Genomic DNA, 18,151 nt, shown 5'->3' with positions numbered 1-18,151 from the left:
AGCCAATGTTCTTCACCTCTGTGCTTCCCTGATATTTACCTGGAGTCTTTTCCAGAAGGCTGAGCGTCCAGAATGAAATCAAAGTAGATCTGTATTCCGAACCCCATCGTTATCCACGGAAAGATTTAGGTGGTCTCCAAGAGGAAGAAGCTAGTGGGGAGGAGGGGGGGAGTGGCAGTCTTTAGCCTGGTAGGGCTGGTGAGCGGGGTCAAGGGGTAGAAAGGCACCGGACTAAACCCGGGAAGAAAGAAGGGCGCGGGTGAGCAGGCCAGGTAAAAAGGAGAGGGTTACTGAGCACCGATCGGGTTCACGCACGTGTTAGATTCTTGCTTCGAAACATCATAGACGAGTGGGCATCAGACTTCCCATTTTGCAGAGAAGGAAACAGGTTCCAAGAAGGGATGTAATTTTTCCCAAATCGCAGTTACACTGGGGGGCCTAGCCAAGCAGACCCGGGAGGCGGGGCATGCGGCTGGGGGGGTCCCTGGTGGAGCACGGAATGGGAGGCTGACAACTGGGTGCGGGGAGCAAGGGAGAGGTGGTGTGATTCCGGGTGGAGCGGGACTCGGAGGCAGGCAGGGCTTGGGGGGTGGTGAAGCTGAAGGGGCGAGGCCATGGGGGCTGGGAACGAAGGGAGGAAGGAGAACCAGGGAGCGGTAAGGAAGGGAGCGGAACCTGGAGGTCCGGGGGCGTTAGGAGCTTCAGGGAGGCCGGGGCGGGGCCGAGACAAGGGGCGGGGCTGTGGGGCAAGGGGCGGGGCAGCGAGCCCGGCGCTGGGAGGCCAGGGGGCGGAGCCTAGACGAGGACGGGGCGGGGCCGAGAGGAGGATGGGGTTGGGGACGGGGTGGGGACTCCGGGACCCGAGGTGACTGGACAGTGCGCTGCGAAGGCAGCCGGGGGCGGGGCGGGGCGGCGCGAGGAGTGGAGCGTGCGGAGGCCCTGACGGCGCCCTCGGAGGGCTGTGCGGCCAGCCCAGAGCTGTGAAGTGAGCGCGCCCCGCGCCCGCAGCCCCGGAGCGCCCGCAGCCCCTGAGCTCCCGCCCCGCACCCATCATGCCCGAGCAGCTCAGCGTCGCGGAGTTCCTGGCCGTCACAGTGGAGGACCTCAACTCCCCGGCTGGGGCCGCAGCCTTCGCCGCCAAGATGCCCCGGTGCCGGGGGGCGGCACTGGTGCGGGAGGAGGTGAGGGGGCCGAGGCGGGCGGGGTCCAGGGTCCCGGCAGGGTCTCGCCTTGATGTTCACCGGCGTGACGGCGTGACGGGAGCTGCACCGGCCCGTACCACTCCCCAAAACCTGCCCCCTCCCTAGGTCTGTGAGAACTGGGTGCATCTCAGACATCCGCGTCCTCACGTCGCGTCCTCACCGTCGAGGCCTTGGGGAGGGCCGGAGGGATGGTTTGTGGGTGGGCCTTGAGGTCACCTCGACGACAGGTCACAGGTCGGGGGTCATTCCCTCCGTGCTCTCGGTTACCTGCACCATCGCATGTGCTCGCTAGCCGCCTCACTGCATCTGTTTGGGTTTTCATCTTCGGAGCCCCACGGGTTTGGCCCCAAAGTCACTCCTCTTCTGGGAAGCAGGCCTGCCCGCCTCAGACAAGAACCTTTCCTGGCTGCAGGGAGGCCCCCTCCCCCTGGCTGCTGGCTCTGAGATTTGGCCGGTGTTTGTGGAATGAATGCAAATGAGAAGGCGCCGGGAGCCGGGGTTCACCTTGGCCAGGCTGTTGGCAAGTTTCTAGTCTCCTCCCCCTTCCCCTCTCCTCTTTGTCTTTCCCAGCAAGGCGTCCCGGGCCTTTTCTTTCCCCCTTGCAGGCTGCCCCACCCCATTCCCCTACTCTGTGGAGTTCATTCCTCTTCTGGGACCTGCTGCGCTTTCCCGGGCTTCCCCTGCAGGGAATGTTCTAGGGCAGACACCCTGCCGCTCTGGGCCAGTGCAGGATATGTTTTTGCAGCTCCCTTTCAGAGGGTGCCCTGAATTTGGGTGACATTTGGGACCTCAGCTGTTGCCGTCACCTTCCATCCTTCACCATAAGCACCTACTGTGTGGCTGACACAAAGCTCAGTAGCTTATAATGCTCTGGGTCAGTGTCTTGGGAAGTTTCTTTTCCTTCTCTCCTCTGGCAGGCTGAGCCCCCTTCTCAGAGCCTGTGTCTGTCACTTTGAAGTGGGGTGATAGAGGAGTGCGGAAAGAGCACCAACTGTGGGGGAGGCAGACTGTGTTCAAATTCTGGCTCTGCAGTGTGCCAGCTGTGTGAGCTTGGGCATGTGACCTGATTTGTTTGAGCCCCACTCTGGCATCTGTAAAATGGAGATAATAATATTTACCTACGGGGCTATGGTATTACGTGAGGCAATGTATGTAAGGCATGCGTCTTGATAAGTGGAATCATGACCAGGTTAACTGATGGACCTCTTTACTGAGTGACTAGGTCTCTTGTCCATGTCTTTCACAGAGCCCAGCCTAGTGCTTTGCACATATACTAAGGGTACAAGTTTTAATTAAAATAAGCAGCCAATCTTTGGCCTCCTTCCTTGGGCAGAACCAGTAGCTTAGAGTCCACCGACTATGACTACGACTTGTATTTTACTGGGAGGCTCACAGGGAAACAGCCACAGAGCCTCATCCTGAGGAGAGAGCTTCCTCAAGTTTGTCTTCATAGTCTCATATTTCATGACCTGGAAGAATTCAGTGCCTTTGGCACCCATAGGGCTGTCACAGTTCAGCCTCCTTTTTGGGTTGTTCATTAAAATGTTAAATCAGAGCAGGAGAAGGAACTGTACTGTGAAGCCTTCGCCAGGGACAGAAATGCCCATTTATGCCGGTGCATCTGGCCTTGCCTGGCTTGGTGTGTGTAAGCACTTGTGTGTGTCTGGAGGGGAGAGGGAGCCCTTAAATGGGTCTGGAGGCTGAAGCAGGCTCTGGTTAGGGTTCAGCTTTGCCCCAATTCAGACCCAACAAAACTCGGTCCCTTTTGCCTTTGAGACTTTGATTTGGTGCACGTGAGGTTTGTTTTTACAGGAGAAAGCCTGTGGCACCCAAGCGTTTCTCTGTCACTGCCCCAAATGTTAGAATCTGACCTTTGGATTGGACTTGCCAGAGGTTTCCTGTTTGGTTTTCCAGTTGTGTTTATATTTACACTAGAGGCCTGGTGCACAAAATTCGTGCACTTGGGGGGGGGGGGGCGGTCCCTCAGCCCGGCCTGCGCCCTCTTGCAGTCCGGGAGCCCTCGGGGGATGTCTGACTGCTGGCTTAGGCCTGCTCCCTGCTAAGCCGTCAGTCGAACACCCTTAGCGCTGCTGCGGAGGCGAGAGAGGCTCCCGCCACTGCCACTGCACTTGCCAGCCATGAACCCAGCTTCTGGCTGAGCAGCGCTCCCCCTGTGAGAGCACACTGACCACCAGGGTGCAGCTCCTGCGGTGAGCATCTGCCCCCTGGTGGTCAGTGCGTGTCATAGCGACCGGTCATTCCTCCGTTCGGTCAATTTGCATATTAGCCTTTTATTATATAGGATGTAGTTTGAAGCTAGCATTCCCGCTCTCCTTTTCTGGCATGACTAACCCACCCCCAGGCTTGAAGGGATGTGAATTTGTCTAAATCAAAATGCAACTGATTCTTTTTTTTTTTAATCCTTATTGATGAGAGAGAGAGAGAGAGAGAGAGAGAGAGAGAGAAACATCAATATGAGAGAGAGACATCAATCATTCGATACGCCTTGACAGGGTATCCAATCCAAAATCTGGGTATGTGCCCTGACTTTGGAATTGAACCCATCACCTTTCAGTGTATGGGACAATATTTCAACCAACTGAGCCACACCAGCCAGGGCACAACTGATTCTTAAGTCAAGTCTTCCACTCCCAGTTGGTTTCCTGGGAGTAACTAGGGACTCTGTCCTGGACTTGCAGACCTTTTGTACAGTCCTGCTGAGAAGGACCCTGGGCAGGTCACAGGAATCTAGAATATTAGCCCTGAGGGACCCTTTAAGATAGAGATCACCTAGGGAGGCTCTTATTGGAGATGGGGAAACTGATGTCCCCGAGAGCAAGAGAATTATCCAAGCTCCTTAGCTGAGTAAGGGAAGAATTGGCATGTCTATGCAAATTTCTAACCCCTGGTTCTATTCTCTTCTAAAGATCAACTGCCTGTCCTCCCTATGTAAACTCTCTGAATCGCAGTTATTTTCCCTTAAAATGGGTCTAATCATCCCTCCTTCTCTGGGTTGTTAAAGGTTTTTTTGTTTTTTTTAAAATTTATTTTATTGATTTTTTACAGAGAGGAAGGGAGAGAGACAGAGAGTTAGAAACATCGATGAGAGAGAAACATCGATCAGCTGCCTCCTGCACATCTCCTACTGGGGATGTGCCCACAACCCAGGTACACACCCCCGACTGGAATCGAACCCGGGACCTTTCAGTCCGCAGGCTGACGCTCTATCCACTGAGCCAAACCGGTTTCGGCAGGTTTTTGTCTTTTATTGTGAAACTCTGTACAAAAGTGAGGCAGACTTAAGACAGATCACCATTCTATCAACTACCTTTTCCTGTTCTGGGGCCCCTTTACATCCATCATCTCACTGATATTCACAATAACACAGGTGAAAGTGGGCCCAGGAAGGTTAGCCAGTTGCCTTGTGTCACATAGTGAGTCTGTCTGACTCTAAGGCCTGACCAATTCTCCATGCCATCTCTATGCTAGGCACCAAGGACATTAAGATACTGCTCTTGTTTGCTGGCTGGTTGGGAGAAGTAGCCTATCTTAGAGAGATAAGTAGGAACCCTAGGAATTTGTCCTGAGTGCCCAGAGAAAGGTACAGTCAGTGCCATAGAGGCTGTTAAAGTAGGGCAGGGAGAGAGCAGTGAGGACTGGTGCAATCAGGGAGAGCTTCCTGGAGGAGGTGACACTTCCAGATGGGTATTGAAGGATGGGAAAACTCCATTAAGTGAAGAAGATAAGAGTGAATTTTGAGATTGGCGGGAAGAGAGCATATTCAGGAACTAAGTAAGCCATTTTGACCAGTTCTGAGAATTCATGCTATATCATGCATCTCAAACTACTAGTGAACTTATATCTCCTAGTGCAGTGATGGCGAACCTATGACACGTGTGTCAGAGGTGACATGCGAACTCATTTTTTTGGTTGATTTTTCTTTGTTAAATGGCATTTAAATATATAAAATAAATATCAAAAATATAAGTCTTTGTTTTACTATGGTTGCAAATATTAAAAAATTTCTATATGTGACACGGCACCAGAGTTAAGTTAGGGTTTTTCAAAATGCTGACATGCCGAGCTCAAAAGGTTCGCCATCACTGTCCTAGTGGGTCTCAAATAAAGCAGTTCACCATAAATAGGAGAGCCTTTTAATGAAGTTTTAATTGCACAAAGGACATAATAATTTTTAATTTAAAAATTTAAAAACAGCCCTAATTGGTTTGGCTCAGTGGATAGAGTTTTGGCCCATGAACTGAAGGGTTCCGGGTTCAATTCCGGTCAAGGTCATGTACCTCGGTTGCAGGCTCGATCCCTGGCTCTTGTTGGGGCACATGCGGGAGGCAACCAATCGATGTGTCTCTCTCACATCAATGTTCTCTTTCTCTGTATCTCCCCCCGCCACCCCTTCCATTCTCTCTAAAAATCAATGAAAAAATATCTTTTGTTGAGGATTAACAAAATAATTTTTAAAAACATAACTGAAAAGTGTAAAGTCATCTCTGACCATGTCTCACAATCCCCATACTCTTCCCAGAGGTAATTGCATTGGAACTGTGCATGCTTTCCAATGTGTGTCCTCAGAGAAAATATATTATCAGGGAGAGGATGGTAGGGGGAATATTTGCCTAAATTGGTATCATGTCTTATAATTCACAGTTTTAAATTTTATTAGAGTCAAATTTATCTTTTCTTTTGTGACTTTTGCTTTTTTGTTGTTTTATTGATTTACTGATTGATTTTAGAGAGAGGAAGAGAGAAAGAAAAACATCGATTTGTTGTTCCCCTTATTTATGCATTCATTGGTTGATTTCTGCATGTGCCCTGGTTTTTGTATGAAATCTTGGTGTGTTGGGATGGTGCTCTAACCAATTGAGCTACATGGCCAGGGCCAACTTTTGCTATTTTGAATCTTGTTCAGAAAAGATTTCATTCTTAATTCCTAATATTCTTGTGAAGTTTACCTGCTTTGTCTATATTCATTTTACAAAAACAATAAAAATTATGTAATCTTGCCCTCGCTGGTTGGCTCAGAGGATAGAGTGTCAGCCTGCAGACTGAAAGGTCCCAGGTTCAATTCTGGTCAAGGGCACATGCCTGGGTTGTGGGCTCGGTCCAACATGCAGGAGGCAGCCAATCAATGGTTCCCTCTCATCACTGATGTTTCTATCTCTCCCTTCCTCTCTGAAATCAATAAAAAAAATATATTTTTTAAAAATTACATAATCCTAGAGATGATTTGTAAGAAACATAAACCCTCTCAAGCTTGTTTACATTGAAGATAAATTTGTTTTAAAGATTTGGAGGTGCCTCGTGGGACTGAAGAGCAGTCAGTAAAAATAGACTTCACCAGGGCCTCAGTCGTCAGGAACAAAGGCAGCTGCTTCATCATCCTCTCTGTCTCTTGCCTCTATTTCTTTCTTTTTCTTCAAAATATGTTTTTATTGATTTTTTTAGAGAGAGAGGAAGGGAAAGAGATAGACATAAACATTGATTGGCTGCCTCCTGCATCCCCCTCCCTTCCCCACTGGCCAGGGGATTGAGCCAGCAATCTGGGCATGTGCCCTGACTGGAAATCAAACCGGTGGCCTCTTGGTTCCTGGGTTGCTGCTCAACCACTGAGCTACACCTGCCGGGCTGCCTCTGTTTCTTTCTGCATATCTGAGCAGTGCTTTTGATCGCTTGTCATCACACGGGCCCCAAAGGGCATAACAATCTTCTGGGGAGGACAGGTAGCTTTAGCCCCCACATTCACGTGACCTCACTGGTCCAGCATCTAAAGGTAATCAAGCCAGTCTTGTGTGCCACATCCAAGTTCTTGGCAGAGAGGTTAATGGCCTGGCCTAGTTCTGGATTGGTTCCAGAAGCCGGGTCCCCACCCTGCTTTCATCAACAGAGGTCATGGAGACTTGGGCAGGGTAAACATGGCACAGAGTTCTACACTGGGAAGGGGTGCACTTCTCAGAGAAGAGGGGCAGGGCCTAGAAAGGCCCCCCCGCCCCCCATGTTCATGGCAATTCTGCTTCGTTTGGCACAACCTAGGATCAGGGAGAGGCACTGTGCTCATCCTGTTTTGTGCCCACCTGGTTGTCCAGGTGTAGATGAATCCCCACTTTGGAAAGCTCAAGTGTAAGGGAATTAAAAAGATAGATTGGAGATCTCAGGGGATACAGCACGACTTGGAGGGCCTTGAGTGTCAATAAAGCATTTGGGCTTTTTGTAGAGACCAGTGGATCCAGTCATGTTGGAATGGATGAAACCGGTCCTGCTGAGGGACACAGCAGCCAGCATAGTGCCTGGGGACTGTTCCCGGCCAGGCCCTGTATTAGTCACTGGGTAACACACAGCTCATTAAAGAGATGCAGTCTTTGCTGCATTGGGCTCACAGTGTTCTGGGAAAGACAAGCAGCAAACAGACAAATCAGTAATTGCACGTTGTGACCAGTGGCAGGAAGGCTCATCCTCCCGGTCAAGGCCTTCCTTTAGGTTTGGTCCTGTGTCCTCATCTGTTTGCATCCTAGCCTCTCTCCCCAGGCAATCTCACCCACACCCATAGCTTCAGTCCTCTCTCATCTTTATGTTATTTTTTAAAAAACAATGTTTTTATTGATTTCAGAGAGGAAGGGAGAGGAAGAGAGAGAGAAACATTAATGATGAGAGAGAATCATTGATCGGCTGCCTCCTCCACACCCCCTGTTGGGTGTGATGGTGGTCCCATAAGATTATCATGAAGCTGAAAAATTCCTATTGCCTACTGACATCATAGCTGTTCTGATGTTGTGACACAGTGCATTCGCAATTGCCTACAGTATTCAGTACAATAACATGCTGGATAGGCCTGTAGCCGAGAAGCAGAAGGGTAGACCATATAGCCTAGGTGTGTAGTAGGCTATACCACCTAGGTTTGTGTAAGTGCCCTCTATGGTGTTTGCACAATGACAGAATCATCTAACGACCCATTTCTCAGAATCTATATCCATTGTTAAGTGATACATGACTATAGTAACATCAAGATTTGTTAATGGAGTACATGTGGGAAGTGGTCAAGATGGTTCCCAAATTCCTAATGGGGGAGTGCCTAAGAAGGGGGAACCTGGGAGAGGGACAGGTTTCAGGGAAAGTCAAGAATTCTGTTTGTACATCTTATAAGTACCGCGCGCTAACTGATTGTGCCACTGGAGCTCCGGCCTGTTTGTACATCTTATAGGACTTTGAGACATCCAACTAGAAATGTCAAGAAGGCACTTGGATATATGAGTTTGGAGATCAAAGGAGTGGACCGGAGATACACATTTGAGAGTTGTCAGCATTGAGATACTGAGTTTCAAACTCTGTGTATGAATCACCTGGCACCATTCCCAGAGAGTCCAATTCAGTAGCTGTATCTTACTTGGGCTTCTTATTGCGAGTAACAGAAACCAACCTGAGCTGATTTAAACAGAAAAGGAGTTCATTCAAAGGGAATATTCAGCAGTTTGCAGAATTTCTGGGAAGCTGGAGACTGGGGTAAGGCATCAGGCAGGATCTCAGCCAAAATCACTCCACTGAGCCAGTTTGGCCAGGATGCTGCTACTACACACTAAATGTCACAGCTTGCACTGGCACCATCCCCTGGAGACGGGGCACCTTCACTGCTGTTGCCACCAGCATAAGAATGGGTCTTCCACTCTCTCTGGCTCCTAATTCAAAGTTTGTAGTGAGTGCCTCTTATTGGCCAAGCCTAGCTCATACACCTGTACCCTAGCTGCAAGAGAGGCTGGAAAAGCAAGCATTTGATCTTATTAGCTCTCCTAGGTGGCAAACTCAGCCAAGATTTGTGCAGGAAGTAATTTCCCATAGTGCCAAAAAAAAAAAAAAAGAAGAAGAAGAAGAAAAAGGGGGGTGGGGGGCGGCAAATGTCCTTGGCAGGTTTGCCAGCATGCAGGAGGGTGTCTGGGAATCTGCATTTTAACCAGAACCACAGGAGATGCTCAGGCAGGCAGTCCATGAGCCACATATGCATACATTGAATTAGCTGGTGTTTAAAGCCGTGGGAATGGATGAGATCACCCAGGGAGAGGAATGAAGAGGGCCCAGGCCCAAGCTCCGGGGAGCTCCAGTGTTGAGAGGTTAGGATGGGAAGAGGAGTTGATAAAGGAGACTGAGAAGGAGCTGCCAGTGAGGAAGGAGGGAAATCAAGCGAGTACAGTGCCTCAGAAGCCAGGAGAGGGATGTTGGGATGAGAGAGCTCCCTCACATGCTGCCTACGTGTCCAGAAATAAAATAAGGAAATGACAGACATGACCCCTGGCTTTGACAACAGGGAGGTCATCGATGACCTTAAGAACAGATTTAGCCCTGACCAGTTTGGCTCAGTGGATAGAGCATCGGCCTGCGGACCCATGGGTCCCAGGTTCGATTCCGGTCAAGGGCATGTACCTTGGTTGCGGGCACATCCCCGGTGGGGGGCGTGCAGGAGGCAGCTGATTGATGTTTCTCTCTCATGGATGTTTCTGACTCTCTATCCCTCTCCCTTCCTCTCTGTAAAGGATCAATAAAATATATTAAAAAAAAAAAAAAAGAACAGATTTAGTGCTGTTTTCCCTCCACACCGGCCTGGACTGATTTCAGGAAGGGGCAGATGAGAAGTTCCCCCCCCACATAGGGGAACAGAAACATGGATGGCAATCAGGGACCTGGGCCAAGGGGGTTCTCCAGGATGGACTTGGGACCCAGCTCTGCTGAGCCCAGCCTCTTCCCATACCAGGCTGGCTCTGCACAAGGGCAGAGAGTCTCCCTGGAGTTGTCAGCCTTGAGCTCAGTGTCCCAAAGTCATCCCCCCCCCTCCACCCCTGTCCTCAAATTTCTGTCTTCCGTGCTTAATTCCTTGTCTGGTGTTGAGGTGTTTCTGGCAACGAGATGACATAGGCAGGCTTGGGAACTTGAAGTCAGAGCAAAAGGAAAATGCTTTCCCCCAAAGGCAGACCTCAGAGATACTCAGGGTTCATTTCAGACCACTGCAATAAAGTGAGTTTGGCACTAAAGTGAGCTATAAAATTTTTGCTGGTCTTGGGTCTTGCCTTCAATTTGTAAAAAAAAAAAAGGCAACATCTGTAAAGCACAGTAAAGTGAAGCACGATAAAACATCTGCTTGTCTAGTCCTCAGACAGAGTTATTGTTGGAAGTTTCCTTTGAAGGGCAGTGAGGCCCACGGAGACACAGTGAGTTCCCTGAGACTCAAGGGCAGAACTCGGGGCTGTGTTTGTCCGGGGAGCATTGTGATTGGGCCTCACTGTGGAGGGTATGGGAGGCTGAGCTGGAAACAGCTGCCTTCAGTTCTCTAACTCAGCTGGTTTTTGACCTTGACTGCTTTTAAGAACTTCAGGCTCCACCCAGATCTACTGAATCAAAATCTCCCCCGGGTAAGGCCTGGACAAATAAGCAGTTCAAAAGTTCCCCAGGCAACGCTGAGGAGCAGAGTGAAAACTATTGTGAGCTATTGCTTGCCCACTCAAGGTTAGTAATCCATTGAAATCTATTTATTGAACCCCCTGTGTACAAAGGTGGGAAGGCAGGTTCTGAGGGCATGGATGATTGACATCTGGGAAGGATGTTAATCATCCATGAAAAGATGATCGACAACCCACAGCTTACAGGCTAGTGCAGCCGTGGGCAAACTACGGCCCGCGGGCCGGATCTGCCCGTTTGAAATGAATAAAACTAAAAAAAAAAAAAGACTGTACCCTTTTATGTAATGATGTTTACTTTGAATTTATATTAGTTCACACAAACACTCCATCCATGCTTTTGTTCCGGCCCTCCGGTCCAGTTTAAGAACCCATTGTGGCCCTCGAGTCAAAAAGTTTGCCCACCCCTGGGCTAGTGGCTGAGGTCTGTGGAGACAGTACAGAAATAGACAGACCTGGGTTTGAATTCTTACTGGTTGAATGGCCTCAAGCAAATGACTCAACTTTTCTGAATCTCAGTTTCCCCATCTGTAAATCAGGGGTGATATAGCTGAATCGTATGAGGTTGTTTGAGGGGGTTACAGATCAAGAACCTAGCATATACCTGGCATATAACAGATATTTAATAACTTTTTTAAATCCCCTTTTAGCCCTAACCGTTTTGGCTCAGTGGATAGAGCGTCGGCCTGCAGACTCAAGTGTCCCAGGTTCGATTCTGGTCAAGGGCATGTACCTTGGTTGCAGGCACATACCCAGTAGGGAGTGTGCAGAAGGCAGCTGATCGATGTTTTTAACTCTCTATCCCTCTCCCTTCCTCTGTGTAAAAAATCAATAATATATATATATATATATATATATATATATATATATATATATATATTTTTTAAACCCTTTTACTAAAAACACAAATACACCTGCACATGGATAGTTACAGAGATCAGGAGCCACACAAAGAAAAGGAGGAGATAATTGCAACAGGGATGTGGTAAATACGATGAGTGAGTGTTAAAGTTGTCTGTGCAGCCCTGGCACCAGAGGAAAAAGAGAAATCGTGTTTACCTTGAAGTGTCCAGGAATGAGTAGCTGAATCTAGGCAGGCTCTCTGCCCGAGCTCTCTCCCATCCATTCATTTCTTCATCAAACACTTGTTGAGAGTCTACCCAGTTCTAAGACTTGGCTGGACATCATAATCCCCTGGGTTGCTGTTAGGTAGACTTTCAAAAGTTGAGAAAAATTCACCATTTCAACTATTTTTTAAAAAAATTTTGTTGTTGTTGATTTCAGAGAGGAAGGGAGAGGGAGAGAGAGAGATAGAAGCATCAAAGATGAGAGAGAATCATTGATTGGCTGCCTCCTGCACACACCCTACTGGGGATTGAGCCTGCAATCCAGGCATGTGCCCTGACCGGGAATCAAACCTGTGACCTCCTGGTTTGTAGGTCAATGCTCAACCACTGAGCAACACTGCCCAAGCCATTTAAATTATTTTCAAGTGTTCAGTGGTCTTTATTCAGTGTTGTGCAATCCTTACCACTAATTCCAGAACATTTCCATCACTCCCAAAAGAAAACCTGTGTTCATTACCAGTTACTCCCCACTCCCACTCCCCCAGCCCTGGCAACTTTCTGTCTCTATGGATTTGCCTTATACTGGACATGTCATGTCAATGGAATCCTGCGATATGTGGCCTTTTAAAAATATATATATATTTTTATTGATTTGAGAGGAAGGGAGAGGGAGAGATAGAAACATCAATGATGAGAGAGAATCATTGATCGCTGCCTCCTGCACGCCCCCTACTGGAGATCGAGCCGGCAACGCAGGCATGTGCCCTGATCAGAAATCGAACTTGTGACCTTCTGGTTCATAGGTTGACGCTCAACCACTGAGCTACGCTGGCCGGGCAATATGTGGCCTTTTGTATCTGACTTCTTTCAGTTGGCATGATGTTTTCAGGGTTCTTCCATGTCATCTGGGTTGCTTTAAAAGCAATAAGAACAGGAATGGCAAACACCAGGCAGTGTTGTAAGCATTTCCCATAGATTGATTCATATCATCCCCATCAGGAAACAAAGACACAGAGAGATAAAATAACTTAGTAAACAGGGTTGCCAAATAACATACAGGATGCCCATGCAATATTTGGGGCATATTTATACTAAAAACTTACTCACTGATTATCTGAAATACAAATATAACTGCATGCCCTGTATTTATTTTTGCTAAATCTGACAACTCTACTGGCAGGATTTGGACTTGGGCAGCGCAAAGCACTTGGGAGTGCTTCACCTCACTGCTCTGGTGATGCCTGGCTGCTCCTCCCCCACCCCAGGGACTTTGACTTAACAGGTCTGAAGTGAGATTCTCGCATCCTCACTTTTTAAGTGCTCCAGGCAATTCCACTGGGCAGCCCAGGATGCTGTGAGTCAGGGCCCGGGGAATACAGAGATATCTGCTGGGCAGGGTAGCCACTATGCAGACCTTCCTGTATGCCTAGTACTGGGCTAGGTGCTTAAATGCCTGCTCACATGCCTTTAAGATAGGACTGAATGTTATTATCCCATTTGACAGAAGGGGAAGTGGGGGCTCAGATGAACTAAGTCCCTTTTTTTTTTTTTTTTTTTTTTAAATATATTTTATTGATTTTTTACAGAGAGAAAGGGAGAGAGATAGAGAGCTAGAAACATCGATGAGAGAGAAACATCGATCAGCTGCCTCCTGCACATCTCCCACTGGGGATGTGCCCGCAACCCAGGCACATGCCCTTGACCGGAATCGAACCCGGGACCCTTCAGTCCGCAGGCCGACGCTCCATCCACTGAGCCAAACCGGTTTCGGCTGAACTAAGTCCCTTGTGTCAGGTCACACGGCTAAGAGAACCAGGGTTTGGACCTCAGAACTGTGTGATGTAAAAGCTGGAGTCCTTCCCTCCTGCTGTCTTTTCTGTGTTTCCATGGGCCCTTGCTAATATCCACTCATTCGTTTACTCATGCATTCATTCCACAAACATTTATGGCTGCTCATGTGCCGGTCCCCATGGATGCTGTGGATGCAGAAGCAAATGAGCCGATCCCTGCCATTTTGGTGTTTTTAGAAGTCAGGCATGTGGAGTGAATAAGGGCCAGGAGTGCCCTGATAAAAATGGGCACAGGGTGGCATAAAGGCAGCAGGGTGAGTTCTGGAGGGGTCAGTTCTGTGTGGTAGGGATGGGGGTGACCTGTAAGCTGAGTCAGGAAGGATGGAGCGTGTACTAGGCAGAATGGGATAGGGCTCCCCAGGCCATGGGAGCAACATGAGTAAAGGCCTGGCAAACTGAGGAAATTCCAAAAAGTTGGACAGGCCTGGGCCTTAAGGGATTAGTGACGGATATCAAGTCCAAGTGGGGGGCAGGGAGGGACTCATCCAGGCCTACAAGGGGGCCCAGAGGATGGGAAGTCATGGGACCCTTTGCCACTCTGTCCAGGAGGGCAGGCGGGCTCTCCCCAGGGCTGGGTGGAATTCAGGGCTTGGGGCCAGGCTTGGGTCGGACCAGACTCTTCGGCGGTCTGTCTGAGGAGTTCTTGCTCTCTTAGCTCATCACTGCTGAGCCGTCTCCTGAGGAAAGTCCCAGCCAGGAAACTTGGGTTTGCAGAGGCCTCAGCATATGGTGAGGGTGAGGCTCCCTTCCTGCAACCCCTCTCCGTCCCCTCTTCCCACCACCCTGCAAGGGGCATCTGGTGGGGCTGAGCTGGCAAGACTGGACAGGTTCCCCGGCTGGGGAGAAGTCTGCGGGGGCCCCACCGAGGGGCACATGGGCAGTCTCGGGCTCCACAGTGCAGGAAGGAAAACAGCGAGAGGTGGAGGGATTCTGAAATAATAAATGTGAGAGCTGGCAGGAGCCTTCCACGTTCCCGCCCAACCCCTTAGTTCCAGAGGAGGAGTCGGGCAAGGGAGGGAAGGAGACTTAGCGAGGTCACACCAGAGGCGGGGGCTGGCCTGGGTCCTGGCTTCCAGGCCTTCCATTTGGGCAGGGCTGGTGGTCCTTCCACACGGGTGATGCCAAGGGCAGCTGGAGAGACCCCTGCTCTCTTCTGGCTCCTCCTGACCGGCCCAGCCTGGACTCAGGTGCTGGGTGTGAGGGCTTGTCCACATGAAAACCGCTTGGAGACTTTTACTCCTGAGGGTGGCTGAGGTTGGAGCAGCCTTGCAGGTATGATTAACCTTGACTCTGAGTCCCAGAGCCTTGACCCCGAAGGGTGTTTAGAGTTCATGTTCGTCAGCTCTAAGTTGTACAGATGGAGAAACTGAGGCACGGGAGAAAGAAACTTGCTCAGAGGGGCTAATGGCAGAGGCAGGCCTAAAATTTGGCACCCCTCTTCTCTCACAATGTTTCTGCATTGCCTCTCAAGATGCCCAACATCCACCATTAGACAAAATATGACCTGATTTCATCTTCACAGCTATCCTTACAGAGGTAACTGGGGCTCGGGGAGGGGGGGTGGGCCTCAGGGTTTGCTCTAGCGTGGCAGTGAGAGAGGGCTCCGGAGGCAGAGAGCCCTATGCTTCCGAGAGCTACCTCATGACCTTGAGCCAGAGGCGTAAGCTGCCCCAGCCTCGGTTTCCTCCTCTGTAAAAGGGGGAGGATAATGACTACCTCGCGGGGTTATGGGGAGGAATAAGCGAGGTGCCTGCCCCAAGGTGAGCACTGGGTACGTGGGCGGAGCTTGGATTCCTGTTTGTAAGTGGACTCACCCTGAGAGCTTGGAATCGAGTCCTTCCTGTTGGGTGATGTGCTTTGGGCTGGGCTGGGCTGGGCTGGGCTCTCATCGCCCTGTCATGCCTGGGAGACAAGGGCACCCCCTTTCTCCCACTTCGACAAGAGTCTGCAGCTGAGCCCCAGCGTTGATCTTTGTACCACAAGAATTGATCAGGTCACCCCTCTCGTTTAGAACCTGCAGGAGCTCCGGAGAACTGGGGGGTCAGAGTGAGGGGGTAGCACGTAGAGGTTTTGGTTAAAACCTTGGACTCCAAAGATTAACATCTTGGTTTTGAGTTTAGGTTCCACCACTTGCTGGTTGTGCGAGCCTGGGCACATGCCTCCACTTTCCTCGGCCTCAGTTTCCTCCTCCGTGAAGACTCCTGGGGTTGCTGACAGGGTTCCATGCAATACTATAAAGCGTGTCAAGTACTTAGAAAAAGCCTGGCACGTGGCGGTGATGACACAGAAGCATCTGTGCAGCTGTCTCTGTGAGCATGGCCTCCCAGCCGCACTGCTCGCCATTCCCCCACTGGCCCTGGCTGTTGCCCGAATGTGCTGAGCGCTCCCACCCAGGGACTGGGCAGGGGTGCCTCTCCTCTCAGAGTCATCTTCCCCGTCCTGCTTGGCTTTATCAGTGTCTCCTCAATCTTCAAGGCTCTGCAGCATCACTTCATCCCGGGGTGGGGTGGGCGCCCCTCGTCTGTGCCCCCACACAGGTTCTCTCTCCTGCTCCAGGTTCTCAAGGCCTCTTCAGCCCTTAGCAAGCATTTCCTTGCCTCCTTGTGAGCACCTTCAGGGCAGTGCCCTGACATCCCTCTCTCCCCAGCCCCTGCACATGGTGTGTGTGAACGAGCTCCTACTATGTGCCAGTGTGACTCCGTTAGAGACTTTACTCTCTGCCCTGCTGGGTGGAGAGGAGCCGGTTTGCTGAGTAGAGATGCTGGAGACTATTAAGGGAGTGGAGCTGAGCTGGGATTGCCCAGAGGTGGGATGCTTAGCAAATACTTCTCAGCCCCACCCTTTCCCCTCCTTGCTGGCCACCCAGGAAGGGCCCTGTGGGGCTCCCTGCATTTCTCTGGATCTGGTGATTGGGCCAGTAGGTGAGGAAAAGCAAACTTAGAGCATGACATGAATAGGACATTTCATGTTTGACTTGATTCTCAGTGGGAGGGGGCTGGAGCAGCAGCAACTGTCATTCCCATTTTGCAGGTGCAAATTTGCCTAGAAAGGCTGGGACTCACTCAGGGTCTCAGAGCTAGTAAGGAACTGGGTCTGGAATAGAACCCACGTCTCCTCACTCTACATCCTGCATCCTGTGCTCTTTCTAAGTGCCCTCTTTGTATTTAGGCCGCGGAGCTTATGGCCACCTTTAGCCAGCAGATCAGTCCTAACCCCTTCCCGTCTCCCCTTCCTGTCCCTTGCCCTCCATTGGTCACTGGTCCCCAGCCCTCAGGACGACTTCTCCAAAACCAACTCCCTCCCATCCCATCCTCTGTTGAAAGCCAGGCCCAGACAGCTGCCCATTGACAGGGGCCAGATCACTAAGGTGTCAAGAACCAGTTTCAGGTAATTTAGTGCAGTGGTTCCCAACTTAACCTCTTGCCTTCTTCTATTAAGTTAGCATTGGGAAAATTTCAAACATACACAAAGGTAGACTCACCCAGTTTCAATGACTAATAATTTGCCAATCTTATATTTTCATCTACTATCTCTAACTTTTTTCTGATGATGGAGAATTTAGAATATTTAGAACAGAATAATGAACCCCCACCCCCCGCCACTTACCTGTAACCCAATCCTGCCTTCTCCACATCCCCACCTGCTTCCCTCCCTCTCATCTTATTTTGAAGCAAATTCCAAACATCATATCATTTCATCCTTAAATATTTCAGTGTGAATCTGTAGGCAGTAAGGCCTTCTTTTTTGTTGTTTACATAACTACAATACCATTATTGCACCCCCAAATATTAACAATAATCCCTAAATCATCACTGACCCAGTTTTCAGATTTCCAGCCATGTCATCATTGTTGTAACTTCAAGTTTATTTTCTAGTCAGACCCATGTGTGTCCACTTGTTGATGTATTGTTAAGCCTCTTAAGAGTCCTGCTCCATCGTTTGTGCGCTTGTCTTTTGCGGTCCACGCGTTAAAGAAACTCGGGGGCTTGTCTTGTGGTTTCACGCGGTCCGTGCTTGCTGTTGCATCCCTGTGCAGTGTAACGCGTCTCCATCTCCTGCCTTCCCATAAGTTGGTAGTTGGATGTGGAAATGAGAAACCATGGGTTGGTTTTTTTGCATTCTGCGTATCATTTCATTAAATGTTCTAAGTCTTTTAGTTTGCTTATTACAGTATCATTTTAATTTTCACACTGAACATGTCCATATCACTTAATCTCCTTGTGGACATCAGAGTCAAAGATCAAAAGAGCCAGTGTTCTGCTGCCTCATGGGAGGACCCCTCTTCTTAAAAATTGATTTTAGAGAGAGAAGAGAGAGAGAGAGAGAAACATTGATTGGTTGTCTCCCGAACGCACCCCAACCCCGGAGATGGAACTTGCAACCTGGGCATGTGCCCTAACCGGGAATGGAACTGCAACCTCTCAGTTCCTGGGAGGATGCTCAACCAACTGAGCCACACTGGCCAGTGCAGGACTCCTTTTTAATGTCAAAGTTTCATTGACTTTCCCTCAACAGTTGTCCTAGGGCCCACAGACTGCTAATGAGCAAGGGAGTTACAGTCTAATCGTTTTAGTCCCAGGTCC

General features: G+C 49.7%; 1 protein-coding gene across 1 annotated transcript in view; it reads left to right on the top strand.

Annotated features, from left to right (window-relative positions):
- The first annotated feature begins 958 nt into the window (after window positions 1-958).
- The window catches only part of ASAP3 (ArfGAP with SH3 domain, ankyrin repeat and PH domain 3), a 48,636-nt gene continuing 31,443 nt past the window's right edge, over window positions 959-18,151 (top strand). Inside the window, 1 exon segment of the mRNA XM_070404330.1 lies at window positions 959-1,181. Within this exon segment, the coding sequence (XP_070260431.1) occupies window positions 1,053-1,181 (129 nt within the window). The 5' untranslated portion in view covers window positions 959-1,052.

The sequence above is a fragment of the Myotis yumanensis genome, unplaced genomic scaffold (genome assembly GCF_028538775.1).
Source record: "Myotis yumanensis isolate MYYU_CA2020_CCGP unplaced genomic scaffold, mMyoYum1.0.hap1 SCAF_2, whole genome shotgun sequence".
In the NCBI taxonomy this organism is placed as follows: Eukaryota; Metazoa; Chordata; class Mammalia; order Chiroptera; family Vespertilionidae; genus Myotis; species Myotis yumanensis.
The sequence above is the reverse complement of the archived record's forward strand: the minus strand, read 5'-3'. Positions and strand labels throughout refer to the sequence as shown.